This window comes from Rhinopithecus roxellana, chromosome 5 (genome assembly GCF_007565055.1).
Source record: "Rhinopithecus roxellana isolate Shanxi Qingling chromosome 5, ASM756505v1, whole genome shotgun sequence".
NCBI lineage: Eukaryota > Metazoa > Chordata > Mammalia > Primates > Cercopithecidae > Rhinopithecus > Rhinopithecus roxellana.
The window spans coordinates 135,459,966-135,480,460 of record NC_044553.1 but is presented as its reverse complement, the minus strand read 5'-3'; the positions used below and the strand labels follow the sequence as shown (position 1 = coordinate 135,480,460).

Genomic DNA, 20,495 nt, shown 5'->3' with positions numbered 1-20,495 from the left:
TGGTGTTATGGTGAGCATGCCAGGCATTTTAATCCAATTCTCATCTCAGCTTCACGACTGCCCCATCACATAGATAACAGTATTCCTGCCCCGCTGCTCCCAGCATCTTCCTACCCAACCCCACATGCATTTGACAGATGAGCGGACTGAGGGGGAACAAGTTTCAGCAGGAAGGCAGATCCAGGGCTAGAGTTCGAGTCTCCTGTCTCCTCAATTAACTCACTTGTTTCCAGGCCTCTTCAGCCCACCCAGCTTCTGCTCCTGTGGCCCTGTGCCAACGGGGCAGGATTTGGGAGCTAGGCCCTCAGCTCGGTGGGTGTATCTGGCTGCCGACAGGGGTGAGTCACCTGGAAGGCCTCCAGGACCAGCAGCCTCTTGTTTATGGAGCTGATGGTAGGGTAGGGGGTGCAATCCACCTTGAATCTGTAGTAGAGAAACACCTGCTAAGCCAAGGTTTTCAGGGACACAGGGAGACCGCCCTGATGCAGCAGGGGGAGCAGAAGGCAGGGCTGGATGAGGTCCAGGGAGCTGTCCAGGGAAGGATGATGGGGCAGCCCTTATTCATAGAAGATGGGTAGGTCTTGTGCAGTATCGTTTGGCATCTGTTACCTACTACTCCTATTTCTTTGAGAACCTACTATGTGTAAGGCCCAGTGCTAGGCATTTATATATACAGACTCTCTCTTCCCCCATGTTGTAAGCTTCTTGGGGGCAGGGAATGTGCCCGACATTTCCATATCCCTAATGCCTAGCATGATGCCTTCCAGAGAGGTGCTCATTCGTGCCCTACTGAAGGGTTGATGGAGGGATGCAGAGGTAGAGCTCATTTCTGGGCACAGACACATCACACCTGAGGACATCAGGCAGGTGATCTTGGGGGTCCACCAGGTGAGCCACCTCCTCTTAGGAGCAGGGGCTATCTATACAGGATCATCTGAGCTGTGGTGGGCATGGCAGGAGCACTGCCCCAATTTCTTCTGCCCTCTTCCAGGCCGAAGTGGCTGTGTGGCCTGGCATGGTGGGCCCCTTGGCTGGATGGTGAAGAGTCTGCATGAGATGGTACCTCACCAGCTGAGTGGTAACTGACTGTGGGCAGAGCCAGGAGAAGGGAGGGTGGCAGGACTCTCTCTTACCTTTCAGCATTTGCCACCTGAGGCACCAAGCACAGATCAGCCATGGTCACCTGAAAGAGGGTTGGGTGGGTTCCCATCAGGGTGCGTACCCCAGACTCACTGGCTGGACTGGGTGTGTCCACTGCAACTCTACTGGGGGTACCAACGATCTGCTTTGGCTCTTTCAACATCCCACCCCCAATTCTTGTCTGCCCTAGGCCTGCATGTGTCTGTCTCCCAGAGCTGAAGTGCCCTCCCAGGCCGTGCTCCAGTTGCCCTGACAACCAACTCTGTGGGTTGAGAAGGCCAGAGAAGATGGATTGCCTGGACTGCGCAGACGTCATCTAGTGCAATCCCTCAATTGACGTCTGGCCTGCCTCATCGTCTCACAGCCAGTCTTCTACCTTGAGTAACTCCCTCTTGAGACGGTTTAGTGTAGTGGGAGTGAGCTGAGGAGTGCCCCACAGCAGAGATCCCCCTGCAGATGCCTCCTCAGGAAGCTGTGAGCCCCACCTGCCTCAGGGTGTGACAGATGGCTGAGTCTAAGGGGAAGAGAGTGACAGCCTGGGGTCAGCATGAGGGAGGCGGCCGCTGTGGCTGGGCCTGGGGAGGCCTGGGGACAGCTTACCTCATCTCCTACACAGTATGTGCCTGCTGTGCTCTGTAGGATCTGCTCCAGGGCTGTGGGGAGGCCACATAAACATCTTATTCTGGGTGCAGGAAGGGGACACCAAGCTTTCTGGGCCTTGGCCTCCATAGTTATGAAATGAGCGCCCAACTGAGTGACAGACTGGGCACGGCTGCTGGTGAGAACTGGCAGCCAGGTCTGAAGAGAGCTGCTAGGGACAAGCTTCTGTTTCCTTAGGCTCCGCAGAGCCAGCCACCATTTCCCCCACTAGAGTGGACAAGCCCTGCCACTGGCCACGGTGGCAGCTCTCACTCTGATGGCTGGCACTGTGCTGGCCTTGGTTTCCTGGCTGGAGTGGGCAGTGAAGCTGAAGTTGGACCACCCAGCTATGAAGGGCTGTGGGCTGTGGGTGCAGGGACTAAGGTTCCTGGAAGCACTGGAGCTAAGGTCTGGAGGCCCACCCAGCCCTTCGCTTCCCGAGTCCTGCCCTCACCCATGCAACTGTCAGGACCAAAGCAGCCTGGGAGGGTGGTTCAGATACCCAGGCCCCTGTGTGCGAGGGCCATACCTCTAAGAGGCCACTGTGGGGCAGCTCACAGGGTGAGGACTCACCGTTAAATCCAGAAATGATGGCATTCTGGGCCCAGGTCAGCTGGAACTTCTCTTCCACTTGCTTCAGGACAGACAGGTTCTATGCAGCCCAAAGAAAGTCTGTGATTGCTCCGAGAGCTGGGTGGGGGCTGCCCCTTGGCTAAACCCCTTCAGGGAAGTTCACTTGCCATCTGCCCCTGGGGGCTGGACATCTATCCCTTCTCCCCCCAGGCTCCATGAGCCCCTTCCTTCTACCAGGGCCCTGAGGCTAGAGGGAGGTAGCCATCCCAGCAGCCACCTTCACAGGCTGCCCCAGTGGCCTCAAAAAGCCATGTAATTCCGTCAGAGATGTGCATGAATCCCTATTCATGTGATACAAGATGCGGCCATGGCTGTGGCAGGTGCACCCACAACTCAGGCCTGTCTCCCTCACTTCTCCCTTGTGTGGTCCCTTGTGAGCAGACGGAGTGTGATAGAGGGTGGGGCTGGGATGAGGGAGGTCCACAGGACTGGCTTTCAGAGATTTCCAGCCTGGCTCCATCTTGGCACTCCTAGAGCCATTTTACCTCTGTTTCCTCATTATGGAGGAATTTTATTTCCTCAAAATGGAGATATCTGTCTGCTCCAACATCCTTTGTTAAAATGACATGGGAGTGGGGGGCACAGGCATGCAGGGGTCCTGACTTGGTCCCCACTTTGCTAGGACCTACCTGTGGGACTCAGCATAAGTCACTCCACCTTTCTGGGGCTATTTCCTCATTCAGAGTAGAAGCTGGTACAGATAAACTGTTTTTAATACTTACTTGTCTGTTTTTAACAGTGACACCTCCGTCTCAAAAAAAAAAAAAAAAAAAAAAAAAAAAATCCTACGTGTATCCCAGTGTATGACCGAGATAGCACAGATGAAAGGGAAGCCGCTCTGGTTAAAGGCGGGAGGCCTGGCCTGGGGCCTACTCAGTGTCTCCCCTGCCATCCTGGCCCTTTCCCTGCCTCAAGCACCTGTACATGCGTCCTTGGAAACTAGAGCTTCTCGGAACGCAGTGGGGGACCAGCTGGGATGGCTGATTTCTGAGACTGAGATCTTTGCCCCCTTCTTTCACATGGTCCAGGTCAAAGCCCCTGAGAATCCAATCCCCCTCCCTCCCTTGACGCCCCCGCCCCCATACTGGGCACCCGCCCCCATAATGGGCAGCTCACAGCCAATGTGTGAGTGTAAGAGTGTGTGAGGTGTGCAAGGGTGCAAGTGTACAAGTGCCACACCTGCAGGGGCTGGATGCCACCAGCAATGAGGTCAGAAATCATACGCACGCTGGCCCTCTTCTTTGGGTCCTGAGGCAGAAGTCGCGGAGTGGGACGCGTCTCCTCTAGATACTCAATGATGGCCAGCTGTCCAGAGGGGAGCAGTGAGGCAGGGACAGGGCCCAGGACCCCTAGGCCAGAGGGGACAGGGCCAGCAAACTCCTCCTCCTCCTCTTCCAGCACCATCACTACACCTCTTCCCCCCACCTCCTCAGCTCAAGCCCTATAAAGCCATTTTGGACCTTATCCTGCGGAACTTGGTTCTCCATGTGCTTGAATCTTCCTTTATTTTCCTAAACAACCTCCCACCCTCCCCACGAGCCTTGTATTGAGCCTCTCCTATGTGCTAGGCACCTTGACCATACACAGGCGAGGAAGAGATGTCAGGTGCTCTCATTCAGGGCACTACTCTCATGAGGGCCCTCCCCCAGGCCCTGCACTCACTGACTGGTGAATGGTGATTCCATCAATCTTCAGGGCTGGCACCTGCTTCATGGGATTCAGTGCCTGGAAGTCCTTAGAGAACTGTGGAGACAAGGCCCTGGTGGGCTGGGTGGCCTGGACTGTGTTGGCCAGAGGAGAACCAAGCAAGCCGGAGAACCCCAGGCCTGCCGCCCACCCCCCTCTCCCTTCCCTGGGAAGGCCCTAAATCCTAGGCCCAGGGTAATCCCTGGGGGATCCATGAAGTCTCCCAAACCCCAGCAGCTGCTGAGCCATAGGCTTCATCCTAACAGCCTGGCTATGGGCTTTTCCCTGCATCTCACACCATGGCCACCAAGGCGGCTCCTACCCTAGTCAGCCATCCAGAGGGCCCAGTATGGGGTGGAGACTCACTCGCCACCCACCCTCCCAGGGTCAGGCATTGGAGCGCTCAGGCTGGGGTACACAGCCTGGACCTGGGCCCTTCCCAGACCTCCTGCTACTGCACAGGGTGCCACCATGTCCCACAAGGGAGAGCCAGCAGCCTCTTGCAGTGACAGTCCACAAGACACAGGTTCACTTCTCTGGGGCAGAGCCTCCCCTTCTTCCCCTGCCTGGTGCCTCTTCAAGGCCTCCAATTCCCACTTTGTGGTCTGGGAACAGCTTTCTTACCTGTTGGCCCCCATCCTTTATGAGATTGATGGGCACCGTCTCATAGTCAATGCCTTTCAAGGCCAGAGCTAGGAGAGACCACAGATAGCAGAGTCAGCGAACAGCCTCTGGCCATACTCTTAAAGAAAAGAGCCCTTCTAGGGTGACATAAGGCCAAAGAGGGGGAGGCTTCTCTACACTTCTGGGTGGTCAAGGGTCACCTTGGCACTATCCCCTTCTCTCCAGCTTTCCTTGTTACCACCTGCTCCCTACCCCAGATGCATGATGTTCTGCCTCGCTCACCCCTGAACTCTTAGAGACCTCACGATCTGGACCCCCCAATGGGGCCCTCATGCCCCCTGGGTGGTGATAAAGGTGTATGCCCCGCCACTCCGTGGGCTCCTGGAGGACAGCAAGGGTGTGTCGTGTTTACCTCTGCTCCCCCAGGGCCTTAAACAGTGATGACCAGTGTCTTGGTTGGAGACATGCAATTACTCCCTCAAGAAGGCAACTAAGGGCCAAGTGAAGGAGCTCAGGTGGCCACACAGAGCACACACAGATGGCACTCTTGTTCTGTTGGAGAAGGATCTCTTCCAATCTATTCTCTCTGTTCTCAGGGCTGTTTACTAGAGATTCCAGACAGGCACTGGGCTCCTTGGTGGCCTTGGAGCGCATTTGCTGTGACTCCAGTCACCAGATTTCCTCTCCATCCCTTTTGATAATTTCCCCTGGCAAGCTGAGGGTAAAAAAACCTGGGTGGGTCAGCACTAGTGGAGAAGACTGCGTGCGTGTGCATGCGTGTGTGTATCACGCGCACTTGGGCATTCAAGTATGGTGATGGCCAGCCTCAGGGAAGGGCAAAGGAATGAGGGGAGGAGGACCAGACATGTCACGGTGTAGAGAGCCTGGGCAACACCAGGCTACTCCTAGTGCTGGTCAGCTCCAGTCTGGGGAGTGACAGTCTTTGGGGCTGGAGGAGACACCTGGACGAGGGAAGGCCAAAGCACACAGGCCCTACAGACAGCACCTATATTGCTCTGGCTTCTGGCTTCTGGCTCAGCCAGGGCAGAGGCACTAGCACCTGGGGATGGGTTCATCTTCTTGGAGGAAATTTTCTCCTGGCACCCAGTGCTCTTGCTTACTGATCCCAGCAAATACCAAGTGACTGCGGGATGGAGGAGGGGTCACGGAGGATAGCTTTGCCTCCACACTCTGGAGGCAAGCTTCTTGGGTTCAAATTTCAACACAGTCACTTGCTAACTGTGTGGCCTTGGTCAAGTAACTTAATGGGCCTCTGGAGCCAGACTATATGGTTTGAATTCCAGTTCTGCCTCTTAGTAGCTGAATGATCTTGGGCAAGTTACTTAATGTTGCCTCGGTTTTTTGTGCCTCAGCTTCCTCCTCTATACAATGGGAACAGTAATAGTACCTCCCTCCTAGGGTTGTTGAGGTTTAAATGGAATCGGGCACACAAAAGCACTCAGCAGAGCTTTTCCTCAGTATAGACTGCTTTTCCTCAGTACAGTACAGCCTTTGCCAAATGCTGTGTTAAGCCGAGGGAGGGAAGGGTCAAACAAGGACTAGCCACAGGGCCCTTGTTTCTGCTTTTCTGAAGCCTCCATGGCTGACGCTGGCCCGCTGGTCCATTCTGTTTGCTTTGCCAGTTCAAATAAGATAAGAACTGAGGGAGGCCAGCTGTTCCCCTGCTAGTTACCAGGGGCAGATGGATTTTGTGACCCTGCTTTAAACACGGTTGCCAAGGGGCTTTGGAGAGCAGTGTTGGGAGAAGTGTCAGTCCCAAGAAAAAAAACAACCCCCTTCCTCCCACCCTCACCTTGTGTTTCCAGGGTGGAGATGCCATGAAGGGATGGGGGTTCTAGGAGTCAGGGGATGCTGGTTGCTGGGGGTGAGGTCCTTTCTGACAGAGCACCCCTTCCATCCCAGGCCAGCTTCTCCACCCCAGTCCACCCCACTCCAGCACTCAGTCCGGAGGAGGCACAGCTCTTACCAATTCGAACTCTCCATGAGCAGGAGCTTCGGAAATAGGAATAGAGGATGGGCTGAGGAGAGAGGATGAAAGCACGTGTTAACCCATGCTGGGTGGGCTCCAGCTCGGGAGGAGTCAACCGTTTCTTCCTATCCTGCCAGGCCTCCTCTCTCAGGCCTGCATCTGGGCAACTCAGGTCAAGACTCCGAGCTCTCTGAGAGGCTCGTGAGGTCCCTTGGCTCCAAAATTGTGCTCGTTTGAGCTTCTGAGGTCCAAGAGGCCCCCAAAGGGGCAGCCAGTCTGCAAGTGCCTTCCTTACCTTGCCAGACTCTGTCATGGTATCGTGGTGACTGACTCTCAGCCTCCCAGGGAATGTCCCCTCTGGCAGAGCTTGAGCAGGGAAAGGAAACCTAAAGGGGTGGATTTCAGGAGCCAATGGGGAAGCTGGGCTACTCAGGCACTGGGGGAACTTTGACTCTGGTCAGAAAGGGCATTTCTAGCCAGGCACAGTGGCTCACACCTGTAATGCTAGCATTTTGGGAGCCAAGGTGGGCGGAGCATTTGCGGTCAGGAGACCAGCCTGTCCAACATGGTGAAACCCTGCTTCTACTGAAAACACAAAAAAAATCAGCCGGGTGTGGTAGTGGGTGCCTGTAATCTCAGCTACTCAGGAGGCTGAGGCAAGAGAATAGCTTGAACCCAGGAGGTGGAGGTCGCAGTGGGCCGAGATCGTGCCACTGCACTCCAGAGCAAGACTGCATCTCAAAAAAAAAAAAAAAAAAAAAAAAAAGGAAAGGGCATTTTTTTCCAACTTGCTGGAAGTTTCTTATGCTCCTGCTGGGGCCAGGCATGGTGTCCCCCCACAGAGCATGGCCTGGTTGTGATGCAGTAGTTTGAGTGGTAGAGCGGGCTGGGAGCTGGCATCTGGTCTGGACCTGGTGCAGGAACCAGCTCTGCATGACCTTGAACAAACCTCTGCCTTCTTTAATCTTCGGCTCCCTCATTTGTAAAACGAAGGATTGCCCTAAAATGATGGCAGGGATTCCTTCTAGCAATGCAGAAAGACGAGGAATTCTGACTTTTTGATGCTTTGGTGCCTGTCTCCTTCAACCCCACCTCCCAGCAGTCCAGGCTCTCAGCTGTCCCCATAAAAACAGCTGGCAGATATGCTCACTCACCCCAAAGGTGAGGTCAAAAGCTGGCAGCCCACTGGGGCCCTATCTGGCCCTCAGAATTTCTGTTTGCTCAACACAGTAGTTTAAAATGTTTCAGGTAGTTGCCAATGTTTAAAAATCAGGACATTTCGTTCTAGTGTGGTGGGTCATGCCTGTAATGCCAGCACTTTGGGAGGCTGAGGCCAGCAGATTACCTGAGGTCACGAGTCCGAGACCAGCCTGGCCAAGAAGGCGAAACTCGTCTCTACTGAAAATACAAAAATTAGTCAGGTGTGGTGGTGTGCGTCTGTAATCACAGCTACTCGGGAGGCTGAGGTATGAGAATTGCTTGAATCCAGGAGGCGGAGGATACAGTGAGCCAAGATAGTGCCACTGCCCTCCAGCCTAGGGGACACAGCAAGACTTCATCTCAAAATAAATAAAAATAAATAAATAAATAAAAATCATGACATTTTATATACAACACCTGTTTTTTTCTTTTAAAAATCTGGAGACAGTAGATTTGGGCTCCTAAATACCAACAATTGATGGGAACGACTGATGGCCCCCATCAACCAGGGTATGCCCTCTCAGATCTGCCATGGCCCATATCTGGCCCACTTTTCTCATTTTTGTTACCTTTGGGCCCTTGGGGGCAGCTGGGTGTGTGATCTCTACTCCAAAGTTTAAGGGGCTCAAAGTTAATTTCTCTGGTACTTCTTGGGAAGCCAGCCTTTCAAAGTGGAACCCAGGAAAGACTCGCCAGTGATTAGCACTCATGAATCTTCCCACCAACATGTGTATCCCTATGGATGGGGGAGAACTTGACAGAACTTCTCAGATACCCTGTTTACTACCCCTCTGACTATAGACATTTCACCAAAGCTCCCTCTCCCCTCTGCCACCTCCAGAATATTAAGCTGCTCTCTGAACCTGCTTTCACCATCCCTGTACTACCAACTCAGTCTGCTAGATGGCAAGGGTACAAGTGGGAACCTAGGCCCTTCCAAGGTGGTTCCCAAGCCCAGGAGTCCCAGCCTGTCCTGAAGGTACCTTTTGTGGGGAAAGTAAAGATGGTCCTGGCACAGAAAGCAGGCGATGGGCAGAAAGTGCCTTTCGAAGAGGAGGAATTGGGTGGCCACAACTGGATCTTTCTTATTTGGAGATGCAGTCCCCTTTCCTTACTTAGCCAGGCTACAGGGGCCCTGGGGCCAAGGGACAGGGACTGCTGGTGACCACTAAAGAGTGGCAGATATTAACTGGCTTAGAATCTCTGAAGAAATGCCTTACCTAATGGTTAAATGCCTTTGGATTACACCTTTGGATCTGTACTACGAATGACCAAAAGCATGGTAAATGCTGCTCCCCTCCATCACGACCCACAAGCAGGAAACCTGAAATCTCTTGGGCATTTTCTGCTTTCTCTTACCAGTGATAACTATGCAAACCATCCCCCGTTCCTTTCTGCACTTGTAGAACTAAATTTTAAGCCCAAGTATCCATCTCATCAGCACCCCTGGAAGACTTCTGTTTCCAATTCAAATATGCATTCTGATTACTTTAGCAGATTTTATTTTTAAACCATGTCTTACACATGATTTGAGAAAAAGACTCCTAAAATCCCATTTGGAAGAGGGAGGACTATACATTATTAACGTGACACAAAGTCCCATCTAACGTGCCACCTTCCTTAGTGCCATAAAAGTGGTTCTCAAACTTTACGGCGCGTTAAGACCCATCAGGACCGCTTATAAAAACATGCAGATTCTCGGGCCCGTTCCACCAGAGATGAAGAGTGGCTATGGAGCGGGCCCCGGGAAGAACATGTGAAAGCCGTGAAGCTCCCCAGGTGATTGTCACGACTGCCTCTCCTCGCTCGGGGACTTTTATTTATTTTTTTTTTTTGAGACGGAGTCTCGCTCTGTTGCCCAGGCTGGAGTGCAGTGGCGCGATCTTGGCTCACTGTAAGCTCCGCCTCCTGGGTTCACGCCATTCTCCTGCCTCAGCCTGCCGAGTAGCTGGTACTACTGCCGCCCGCCACCATGCCCGGCTAATTTTTGTATTTTTAGTAGAGACGAGGGTTTCACCGTGTTACCCAGGATGGTCTCGATCTCCTGGCCTTGTGATCCGCACGCCTTGGCCTCCCAAAGTGCTGGGATTACAGGCGTGAGCCACCGCGCCCTGCCCAGGGACTCTTACAATATAAACATTACTGGAAAGCCATCTCCTGCTAGGGCCAAGAGAGGAGCATGAAGGGCTGCGAGAAACTGGGAAGCTTGGGGCGACGTTTGGAAGCCCTAGTGGAGGTGTCTGTTAAGGGGAGCAGGGAGGGCGGGGCAGAAGTGAAGCGCGACCGGACAGCGACTCCACCCGGCTACGAACTCCCCACCAGGACCGCCTCCTTCCCCAGCCCAACCCTCTCGGGAATTCCAGACCCAGCGGGCAGCGTGCAGCACGCAGGCGCAGAGCGTGCCCGGCGCAACGCACGGCACGCCGGGAGTCTTTGTCTGCTGGGCGGACGGAGCAGCTCACCTCTGACCCCGCCCCCCAGGGGTCTCCAAGTGTCTAACCAGTTTCCCTCCACCCGGGTGCGCGGCACAGACCTTCCCCGCCTGCATCTGGCACTTCGCGCGACCCCTCCTCTAGGCCGAGAAACTTCGCGCCTGGGACTCGCCAACAACTAAGGCCCAGTGAAACTCGACGAGTCAGGCCCGTGCCTTTCGTCCGGTTAAAGCGATGGTCTGGACTACAGTGACCCTTCCGGTCGCCTCTGTCACGCCCAGCCCTCCCGCCACGCCCCGTACCCGGGGGCTGCTGGGAGTTGCAGTTCCCTGAGCCCGACCCCCCCCTGCCCAGTCCCCCCTCGGGCCGGCCGGCCCTCCCGGTCCCGACATGCTCTGCGCCTCCTGCCGCCTCCTAGCGGCCCGGGCCGCGACCACGCTGCCCGCCCCGCCCCGCCCCGAGCCCGGGGCCCCGCACTCCGCTGCCGTGGAAGGGAGTTGCATTTCCCGGGGTACCCCGAGCTGCCCTCCTGTGACTCCTTGGCGGGGCGGCTGGTCAGAGTGTGCCTCTGGGCCGGTGGGCGACCCGGAGGAGGGGGAAGATGCCGCCGGCCACGGGCGGAGGCCTGGCAGAGTCCGAACTGCGTCCTCGGAGGGGCCGCTGTGGGCCCCAGGCTGCTAGGGCCGCACGCCGGGACGTGGCCGCCGAGGCTGCGGCGCGAAGCCCCAAACGGCCTACCCGGGGCTCACGGCGCTTCGAGGCGGCCGGCCGGTGGGCCCTGCTGGCCTTGGTGACGCTGCTGTCCTTCGCCACCCGTTTCCACCGCCTGGCCGAGCCGCCGCACATCTGGTGAGTGATGGGAGGGACTCGGTGGCCACCATGGCAACCGCGAGGGGACGCCGTCCTCTGATTGGCCCGAGGGTACGGAGGAGGCGGGATCTACAGGAGGAGGGGCGGGGCCGTGATGGAGGGGAACTTGAGATACCGGGTGGGTTGGCCTCTGGCGAGGTGCATTCTCTGGGAGGGGGATCGTTTTGCTCTGGTCGTGGGGCAATGGGATTGTTAGGATCTGAGGAAGCAGCCCTCATGTCTTCCGCGTTGTTACAGTGCATCACCTGGCTTGCAAATTGTGGCTTTTAAAGGTGCTTTCAACTTTCCAAAGAGAATTGCAAATTCTTGGGTAGAGAATTTTCTAAGGCCTGAGTTCCGATATCTGCAGGATTTTCAGGCATCAACAGAGGGGAAAATACCTAACTGTGTTACCTTTGTCTTATAGGGCAAGGACAGTTTGATTGTTCAGGTATGGTGACAAAAGGATTTTAAGAGGCACAACTCTTCCTGTGAGAAGAGATTTATTTTCTTAAAGGTTTTAGCTTGTACTATCCAGATACTGGGTGTCAGAAACGGAACTCCTTTTTTTTTTTTGAGACGGAGTCTCGCTCTGTCGCCCAGGCTGGAGTACAGTGCGCGATCTCGGCTCACTGCAAGCTCTGCCTCCCGAGTTCATGCCATTCTCCTGCCTCAGCCTCCAGAGTAGCTGGGACTACAGCCTCCAGAGTAGCTGGGACTACAGCCTCCAGAGTAGCTGGGACTACAGGTGGTGGACTACAGCCACCACCACGCCCGGCTAATTTTTTTTTGTATTTTTAGTACAGACGGGGTTTCACCGTGTTAGCCAGGACGGTCTTGATCTCCTCGTGATCTGACCGCCTTGGCCTCCCAAAGTGCTGGGATTACAGGCGTGAGCCACCGTGCCTGGCCCAGAAATGGAACTCTTTGAGCAAAAAGCAGGCAAGAAAACAGACTGTCAGGGTTGCTTTATTTAGAAATTAATAAATTAGCCTGTTATTGTGTCGTGACTGCTGGCAGAAGATGAGACTCCTGGGTTAGAGACAAAGGACTTTATTACAGGAAAGAGGATGCATGTTAGAAGCAGTTTCCCTTGCCATCCAAGTCCCACAGGGTGACGCTATGGGTTTAAATGGATGACTGCACAGGCAGTGGGTTGCATCCAAGTGAAGGAACGACCAGCTTGGAAAATCTGTTTTATAGACGGCAGTACGCAGACCTCCTCTTTGTCCTGGAGGGAGACACTGCCTCTTCTGTCAAGGTTGCTTGCTGCAAACACAACCCTGAGAAATGGCCCAAGTGAGATGCAGTCAGGGCCTTGCATTCTTGGTAGACCCAGAATGATGTGTAGAGGCACGAGCAATCTGACAGCCTCTCTCACTCCTCGATTCTGCAGTCTTGGCTTCTAGCAGATTTTCACATGAATATGCAACTCCCCTGGCTACTCTGATTAACCTGGCTGACAGAGGCAGGGACCAAATCTTTTCAGTTTGTGCCTTACAGCATTTAATTAAGGTTGTTGTCAATGGGACTCTAAGCAGCAGAATAAGGCCAGCTTACAGTATTTACCTCAACCATGCCCTCCAGAGTCCTGAATTCAGCCACTTGTGAATAAGTCCTGGGGGCACCAAGGAATCTTATTTCAGACATCTGATCTATTAACCACTGTGACCTGTGCACAGAAGTTCAGATTGATCTCTGATCTTTGGTGTCATTACCAGTAATTACAATAGCCCTCTACCCTTATAAAAAAAATTTTAAGAAAGTAACTACCAGGCCAGGCACGGTGGCTCACGCCTGTAATCCTGGCACTTTGGGAGGCCGAGGCGGGCGGATCACTTGAGGTCGGGAGTTCGAGACCAACCTGGCCAACATGGTGAAACCCCGTTTCAACTGAAAATACAAAACTTAGCCGGGCATGATGGCGGGTGCCTGTAATCCCACCTACTCAGGAGGCTGAGGTGGGAGAATCACTTGAATCCGGGAGGCAGAAGTTGCAGTGAGCTAAGATCACACCATTGCATTCCAGCCTGGGCAACAAAGTGAGACTCCACAAAGTGAGACTCCGTCTCAAAAAAAAAAAAAAAAAGTAACTACCATGATTAATGGCAAGATATTTTGTGACCCATTCTTCCTTACACTAACATATTACTTGAAGGAGTGCAGGCCACTCCAGGATTTTTGTTAGATTTTTATTTGGATCACCATCAAATTTAAACCACCTGGGCAGTGTCACTGAATAGTTGCAGCCTCAATCACTAGACAAGGCATAACCTAAGGAAGGCCCCTAGGATCTCAGGAGAAGCATGTGATCTGTATCAGCTGGTTTGATAGAAGGTTGTGCTGATCTGTGTGTTTGCACACCTGTGAGGGAAGTCTGTGTTTGGGAGTTGGTGTTGATGTCATCAGGCACGTGGGAATAGTTCAAGACTGGCCATGTCCACGTGAGTTTTTGTTTTCTTTTTTTATTTTCTTTTTTCTTTTCTATACTGACCTACTAGATAAAGTTTTTTTGTTTTCATAGTGAGATGACAAACTCAGCCACAGGTCAGATTGCCAGCCACAGTTGCTGCTTGGCTTAAGGTGGACCATATGAATGTTTGCCAGGCTTTGGTGCCTGGCAAACAAAGAGAACATTGTTTCCCTTCTCTTTACATCTCCAGGGGCCTAAGATGTTCCTTCCCCAGATGCCAGGATTGTTTCTTTCCTTCCATTGCTACATAATTAGTGTGTCCTACCCTAGTACCTATAACTTCACCTTTTCTCCATTTATTCAATATCCAGACCTTTTTTTTTTTTTTTGAGACGGAGTCTCGCTCTGTCGCCCAGGCTGGAGTGCAGTGGCCGGATCTCAGCTCACTGCAAGCTCTGCCTCCCGGGTTCACGCCATTCTCCTGCCTCAGCCTCCCGAGCAGCTGGGACTACAGGCGCCCGCCACCTCGCCCGGCTAGTTTTTTGTATTTTTTAGTAGAGACGGGGTTTCACTGTGTTAGCCAGGGTGGTCTCGATCTCCTGACCTCGTGATCCGCCCGTCTCGGCCTCCCAAAGTGCTGGGATTACAGGCTTGAGCCACTGCGCCCAGCCAATATCCAGACCTTTTAATACCCAAGGGCATTGTTAGAAAATTGACAGAGGCCCATTATGTCTTCTACCTTGACACATGTGGGCCACTGTAGGGGGACTTTAAAACCACTGTACCCAACCAAATGATCATTAACTTTATGCTGTAGCACCAGGCCATTCCAACAAGACAATCTAGTGACTGAACTAGAATTAAGTCCGAATTACATAGATAGCCTCCTCCTCCCAGCTGATCTGGGCTTTCTGTAAGGCAAAAGATGAACCATGGCCAGAAATGGTCAGGAAAGAATCTTAAATTTTCAAAATAGGTTTATATAATCCTCCACCCCTTTTTCCTGATCATTACCCAGTTGGTAGGCAAAAGGAGATGAACCCTTTCTGAGAATGGCTGCCTTAGGTGACCAAACTGCTGCACTAAGGTGTGTAGACCGGGAGGAGGTTAAAAACAGAGTCAAACATCTTTTTGAGTTGATCTTTGAGGGAACTATTCAGTACCTGACAATATTATGCCTGTGGATGGTAGGGAGTGTGGGAGGTCCATCGAATACCTTGGCTATTGACTGTTGACACTGTTGGGTGGTCGTTGTAACAAAAAGATATGCCACTGTCAGACTGTAGATGGTTTGGAAAGCAGAAAACCTGGCAGAGCTTAGTTCCAAGGGCCACAGTGGTATACACAGAGTCAGATGATTGAACTGGAAAAGCAACATCAGCACTGTAACCTGAAAAAGTATCAGCAGTAGCAAGGTACTGATGAGAGCCTGGGAGAAGGGAACAAAGTCCTAATGTCAGTCTCCCAGGAGCAGGTGGGGTCAGTGCCCCTTGCAACGTGGTTTCCTTTACTGCAAGACAAGCAGGCCAACTTTTGGCAGGAGTCACAAGTCTGGCACGCAGTAGTGGCTTCTGCCTCAGAAACATGTAGTCCCTTACATTGTGCCTGGTCCATGATGGTAGATGTTTCCATACCTGTTGCATGAATCCAGGTGGCTATGGCCGCAGTCTTGGTGGTGCAGGCTGGATCAGCAGCTTGATCCCAGTCAGTCTTATGAGAGTACCTGCCCTTAGTGTGGGCACCTACATGAGTGATCCAGTCTGTCCTATTGGCAGGCAGCCATGATGTGTTTCCATAGTTCTCACTTTCATCTCTCAGTATTTAGTCTTCCAAGTGGCATACCAAATGCTTCAATCCTTACTGCCGTCAGCCATCCAGAGTTGTCACTGGGGCTAAGTGCCTGCTGCTGCCTGGTGGGTAACATCAGTTTTTAACTCAGCCTAATCATTAGTGAGCCAGGCCTAAGCATTTAGAGGAACCCCTGTGAATCAGGGCCCTACTGAACCAGCAGCTCGGCTTCAGGCAGTGGAGAAGGTTGTTTCTCCCAAAGTAGGAGCTGCCACTTCTTCACGGAAAACCAAGATGCCTCTAGGGCCAGCCTGGCTATGCTCTTTTTTTTTCAAAGAGATGAGGTCTGACTTTGTTGCCCAGGCTAGAGTAGAGTGGTACAATCGTAGCTCACTGCAGCCTCAAACTCCTGGGCTCCTCCTGCCTCAGCCTCCTGAGTAGCTGGCACTACAGACACATGCCACCACATCCAGCTAATTAAAACAGAATTTTTAAGAGATAAGTTCTCACTGTGCTGCCAAGGCTGGTCTTGAACTCCTGGCCTCAAGCCATCCTCCTGCCTCAACCTCCTGAATAGCTGGGATTACCAGCTCTATTCTTGAATGTACTATTTCCATGGGATCAGTGAGGCTTGTAAACCCTTCCCTTGTTATCAGTAGATTCCCACTGACCCACCCCAAAGTGGGAATACTAGGCCAGGGAGTCCTGAGGCCTTTATGGGTCTGGCAATCAATTTCAAAGCGTTGAGTAGTTAACTAAGAGGTTAATAGCTGCCCTTTTAGAAAGAGTGTGCTTGGTACCTGTGTCCAGCAGGTGGCACTGTGATTCTGGTGCGTGGCTCTCAGTACTCCAACAGCCAGGAAGTTTTATTTATTTATTTATTTATTTATTTATTTATTTATTTATTTATTTATTTGAGACGGAGGAGTCTCAGTCGCCCAGGCTGGAGTGCAGTGGCTTGATCTTGACTCACTGCAACCTCTGCCTCCTGGGTTCAAAAATTCTCTGCCTTAGCTTCCTGAGTAGCTGGGATTACAGGCGCCCGCTGTCACGCCTGGCTAACTTTTTGTATTTTTAGTAGAGACAGGGTTTCACCATGTTGGCCAGGCTGGTCTCAAACTCCTGACCTCAGGTGATCTACCTGCCTTGGCCTCCCAAAGTGTTGGGATTACAGGTGTGAGCCACCACTCAGAGCTGCCATGAAGTTTTTAAGCCTGTGATTTATTTCCTTTCCCTTCCAGGGATGTGGATTTTTATCTTCTGGACCACCAGGAGAGGACAGGATCACCTGTCTACACACAGCAGCCCTTGCACAGGATAATCCTCTTTGACACTTATGGGATCAGTATCAGCTATACATTCAACACTGGAAACCACAGGAATAGTACACTGAAGAGGCCCAAAGAGCTCTGCCTGGAATGTCACTTTAACTTCCCTTCCCTACGGGGAGCATGGCTCAAACATTACCAGTTTAATCTGGACACTTTTTCCCCTTGAACGAATGCGTCTAGAAGGCCTGCATCAGGGGTATGGTGACAGCAAGCCAGAGCTTTTACCATTTCCCAGTTGGAGAGTGTGGCGGTGCTGGATGCAGGAAGTGAGGAGAAGCTTTTTCTCCTCCTTTAGCTGTTCACTTAGGCTCAGCAGCACGACCTCCCCAGTGTCGCTCCCCCAGAGTTAGGACTAAAGCGCTCCCTTTAGTCCATGTGCACACTGCTACAACTCTCCCTGCAGTTCTGAGTGTCTGCGGTAACCTCTGTGCCTAGCACATCCTCCCCGCCATGAGACACTGTAGAGTGGAGATGTGGGACCTCATATCCAGCAGAGCCCTGGGTTTGCCCCTCTCCTCCCTGGGGCTCTCCAGCATACTAGGATGGGTGTGTATGACCTTCAGTCCCCTTTAGGGACATGGAAACCCTTTAATCATCTGTCTTTTTTTTTTTTTTTTGAGACGGAGTCTCGCTCTGTCGCCCAGGCTGGAGTGCAGTGGCGCGATCTCAGCTCACTGCAAGCTCCGCCTCCCGGATTCACGCCATTCTCCTGCCTCAGCCTCCCGAGTAGCTGGGACTACAGGCGCCGGCTACCACGTCCGGCTAATTTTTTGTATTTTTTTAGTAAAGACGGGGTTTCACCATGTTAGCCAGATGATCTCAATCTCCTGACCTCGTGATCCACCCGCCTCGGCCTCCCAAAGTGCTAGGATTACAGGCGTGAGCCACCACACCCGGCCCATCTCAGTCTTTAAAGCAGCTGCGGTTGTGGTAGAGTGGGAAGGATCGTGGGACATAAACTGAGAGAGTGGCTCTGAACCAGAAAGCAAGGCATATTTGTATTTACTTTTGGCTTGAGTACACAGCTCCCCCAAGGATCTTTCGGTGTTTTCATTTTACTCAAAGTTCTGTCTTATATAGCAGGGTCCTATTGCCGCACCATTTGTTGAAGCGTTGGAGACTTGTTGATTGAGCAGCTACATCCATATTGCCTTTTGGCAGGGGCTGCTGGGCTTGCTGCCATTGTCATGATCACTCCTCTTCCTCCTTTTGCCCAGACCACAGGGCAATAACCAGGGTGACATTCAATGGCTTGTTTCAATCCTACCTCTTTCCATCGGTCTCTGTAATAGTGGGACAGTGGGGGACTCTCGCTACCCCATTCCCGGCCCATGGAGGCCCTCATTCTTTCTCTTACCGAAGACTATGTCTCTCCTCCTCCTATGCTTGTCTCCACATTGTCAGGGGCTGGGGATTTTATCTTAGCCTACTTATAAGCTAGTAAGTTAGCCTGTCACTGTTGTTTGCATGCCGAAAGAAAACAAAGTCTTGGGTCAGAGACAAAGGACTTTATTTCTCATGGCACAGCAAGTGGGATGTGCATCAGCATGTTGGCATCAGTTTCCTTTGCCCCTAAGTCCCACGTGGTGCTGGTACTGGATAAATGCTTGCACATGCAGTAGGTTGCATCACAGCTGAGTAATATTAAGCTTGGGAAATCTGCTGTTTTATGGCAAGCAATAAACAAGACAGCCCTGTGTCTCAGAGGGAGACACTAACTCTTCCCTCAAGGTTGTTTACTGCAAACATGACCTTAGAAATGACCTCGGGAAAGATGGAGCGGGACATTGCATTCTTGGCATACCCTGTGAAAGGCCTGGAGGAGCACAAGAGCGCCATGGAGGACTGTCTCTCCTAACACAAGCGATAAAAGCCAGGAGGAAATATGAATGTTACCACTGGTTTTACTTGGGAAACTTTTGAAGTAAAAATCTGGAGCCCAGGCCGGGTGCGGTGGTTCACACCTGTAATCCCAGCACTTTGGGGGGCTGAGGCAGGTGGATCACCTGAGTGTTGGAGTTCGAGACCAGCCTGGCCAACATGGTGAAACCCCATCTCTACTAAAAATACAAAAATTAACCAGGGGGGCATGGTGGTGGGCACCTGTAGTCCTAGCTACTTGGAAGACTGAGGCAGGAGAATCGCTTGAACCCAGGAGGTGAAAGGTGCAGTGAGCCAAGATTGCGTCACTATACTCCAGCCTGGGCAACAAGAGTGAAACTCTGTCTCAAAAAACAAACAAAAAACAAAACAACACAAAACTGGAATCCTTTTGTTAGTATGTTCCCAAACAGATTTAAAAACTAGGACAGTTTAAATAGGGTCCAGCAGGGATGGTACTTTATAGTCTACAGAATTCTTTCACATGTGTTACCTGAGTTGAGCCCTAAGGCCTCCCTGGGAGGTGGGCAGGGCAGATAATATCATTGCCTTCGTTTTGTAGATGAGATAAGAGGAGTAGAGAGAATGAGTGATTTTGCCAGGTTGTGCCATTAGTTAGCAGTGGAGCTGGGACTGGGTCTCTCTTTCTGCAAATCAATTTTGTTATGCCGCTTTGAAGTTATTTCTCTTTGACCTCACCATGCCAGTGTCCTCATCGCATGTCAAGCAATGTGTTTAGCAGGTGCTGACATAGACCTATTCTTTTGCCTATCTTGGACCCACCGAGTAAGATATAGAAAGAAGCCTAGATTTTTAGGTAAAACATGTTTTCCCCTTATGTAGTAGGTCACTAATGACTGCTCATGACCTGGGAAATTGATGACTACTAGAAAGTAACTCTTCTTTTGAGCTGCAGGGAGAAAATAACAAATAGAAAAGGCCAGGCTCTGCTGGATGACTTGGCTGCCTTCCCAAAGCCCTCATGTATGGTGTAGAAAGGTGTATGTGCTTGTATAAAAGAGGACTTTGCATTGTGTTTGAAAGCCTGTTTATTCAAATCACTTATTTACTTGCAAAATAAGCAGTGAGGATAGGTTTTAGATGTGGTCTTAATTTAGTAAGAAAACCTTCAACTTTTATATGTACTAGTTAGTATAAGATCAGCCAGATCACAGTCAGCCGCTTACTTGTCACAGAGTCGCTGAGCAAAGTGAGACTCCTGTGACAATCATGGTTTATAGTCTTAACCCTGACCAATAACCCAGCAATGTTGTAATGGACCTTGTAATAGCAAATGTTGTCTCAGAAGTTAACAGACTTGGAGGAAACTTTTTTAATTTAAATTTTTGTTTACACTGGCTACTTGGAGATAAGAACATTCTTTTTTTTTTTAAATTTTTTTTATTTTGTTGAGATGGAGTCTTGCTCTGTAGCCCAGGTTGGAGTGCAGTAGCGCCATCCCGGCTCACTGCAAGCTCCGCCTCCCCGGTTCACGCCATTCTCCTGCCTCAGCCTCCCGAGTAGCTGGGACTACAGGCACACGTCACCACTCCCGGCTCATTTTTTGTATTTTTAGTAGAGACGGGATTTCACCGTGTTAGCCAGGATGGTGTCGATCTCCTGACCTTGTGATCTGCCCGCCTCAGCCTCCCAAAGTGCTGGGATTACAGTTGTGAGCCACCACGCCTGGCCAGAAGAAAACTCTTACTACAAACCTTTTCTTATTATGAGAAAACTTCTTGTCCTTTTAAAATAAATAGAAACTCAAGATACAGAGTAAGTATATGTATATTTAACTCAATTGGTAGGTAATTGGCTGGTGAATATTTGCTCACCTTTCTCGTCTGTCTAAATGAAGACCAGTGGCTAACTTCCTCAAATCACTTGTG

At 51.7% G+C, this 20,495-nt stretch overlaps 2 protein-coding genes across 12 annotated transcripts in view; one reads left to right on the top strand and one right to left on the bottom strand.

Moving 5' to 3' along the window:
* On the bottom strand, nt 1-11,185 carry GSTZ1 (glutathione S-transferase zeta 1). 7 transcript variants are annotated; one of them, XM_010382714.2, is made up of 9 exons: nt 11,083-11,179; nt 6,710-6,761; nt 4,723-4,790; nt 4,075-4,155; nt 3,592-3,717; nt 2,353-2,431; nt 1,741-1,793; nt 1,134-1,183; nt 1-423 (listed from the first exon to the last, which is right to left on the bottom strand). In XM_010382714.2, the coding sequence occupies exons 4-9, from the start codon at nt 4,123-4,125 to the stop codon at nt 297-299; spliced, it is 486 nt and encodes a 161-aa protein (XP_010381016.1). In that variant the 5' UTR covers nt 4,126-4,155; nt 4,723-4,790; nt 6,710-6,761; nt 11,083-11,179; the 3' UTR covers nt 1-296. The 7 variants fall into 7 exon arrangements, with proteins under 7 accessions (XP_010381016.1, XP_010381014.1, XP_010381013.1 ...); XM_010382712.2 differs by lacking the exon at nt 11,083-11,179 and adding an exon at nt 10,446-10,738; XM_010382711.2 differs by lacking the exon at nt 11,083-11,179 and adding an exon at nt 7,008-7,088.
* The window catches only part of POMT2 (protein O-mannosyltransferase 2), a 48,029-nt gene continuing 38,274 nt past the window's right edge, over nt 10,741-20,495 (top strand). For 4 of the 5 annotated variants that reach the window (XR_004057391.1, XR_750074.2, XM_010382716.2 and 1 more), the window contains exon 1: nt 10,741-11,193. Coding sequence is in view for 2 of the 5 variants with exons in the window: in XM_010382716.2 (XP_010381018.1) it covers nt 10,946-11,193 (248 nt within the window). In the remaining 3 variants the exon portion in view is untranslated. The remainder of the gene's footprint in view (nt 11,194-20,495) is intronic. The other variant, XM_030931045.1, reaches the window with a different exon arrangement.

What these genes read in the sequence shown, in the direction of transcription:
- GSTZ1 (XM_010382711.2), bottom strand. An exon ending in CTCATGGAGAGTTCGAATTG is followed by an intron (nt 4,791 to 6,709) that starts GTAAGAGCTGTG and finishes GGTCTCTCCTAG; the next exon opens with CTCTGGCCTTGAAAGGCATT. An exon ending in TAAAGGATGGGGGCCAACAG is followed by an intron (nt 4,156 to 4,722) that starts GTAAGAAAGCTG and finishes TTGTCTCCACAG; the next exon opens with TTCTCTAAGGACTTCCAGGC.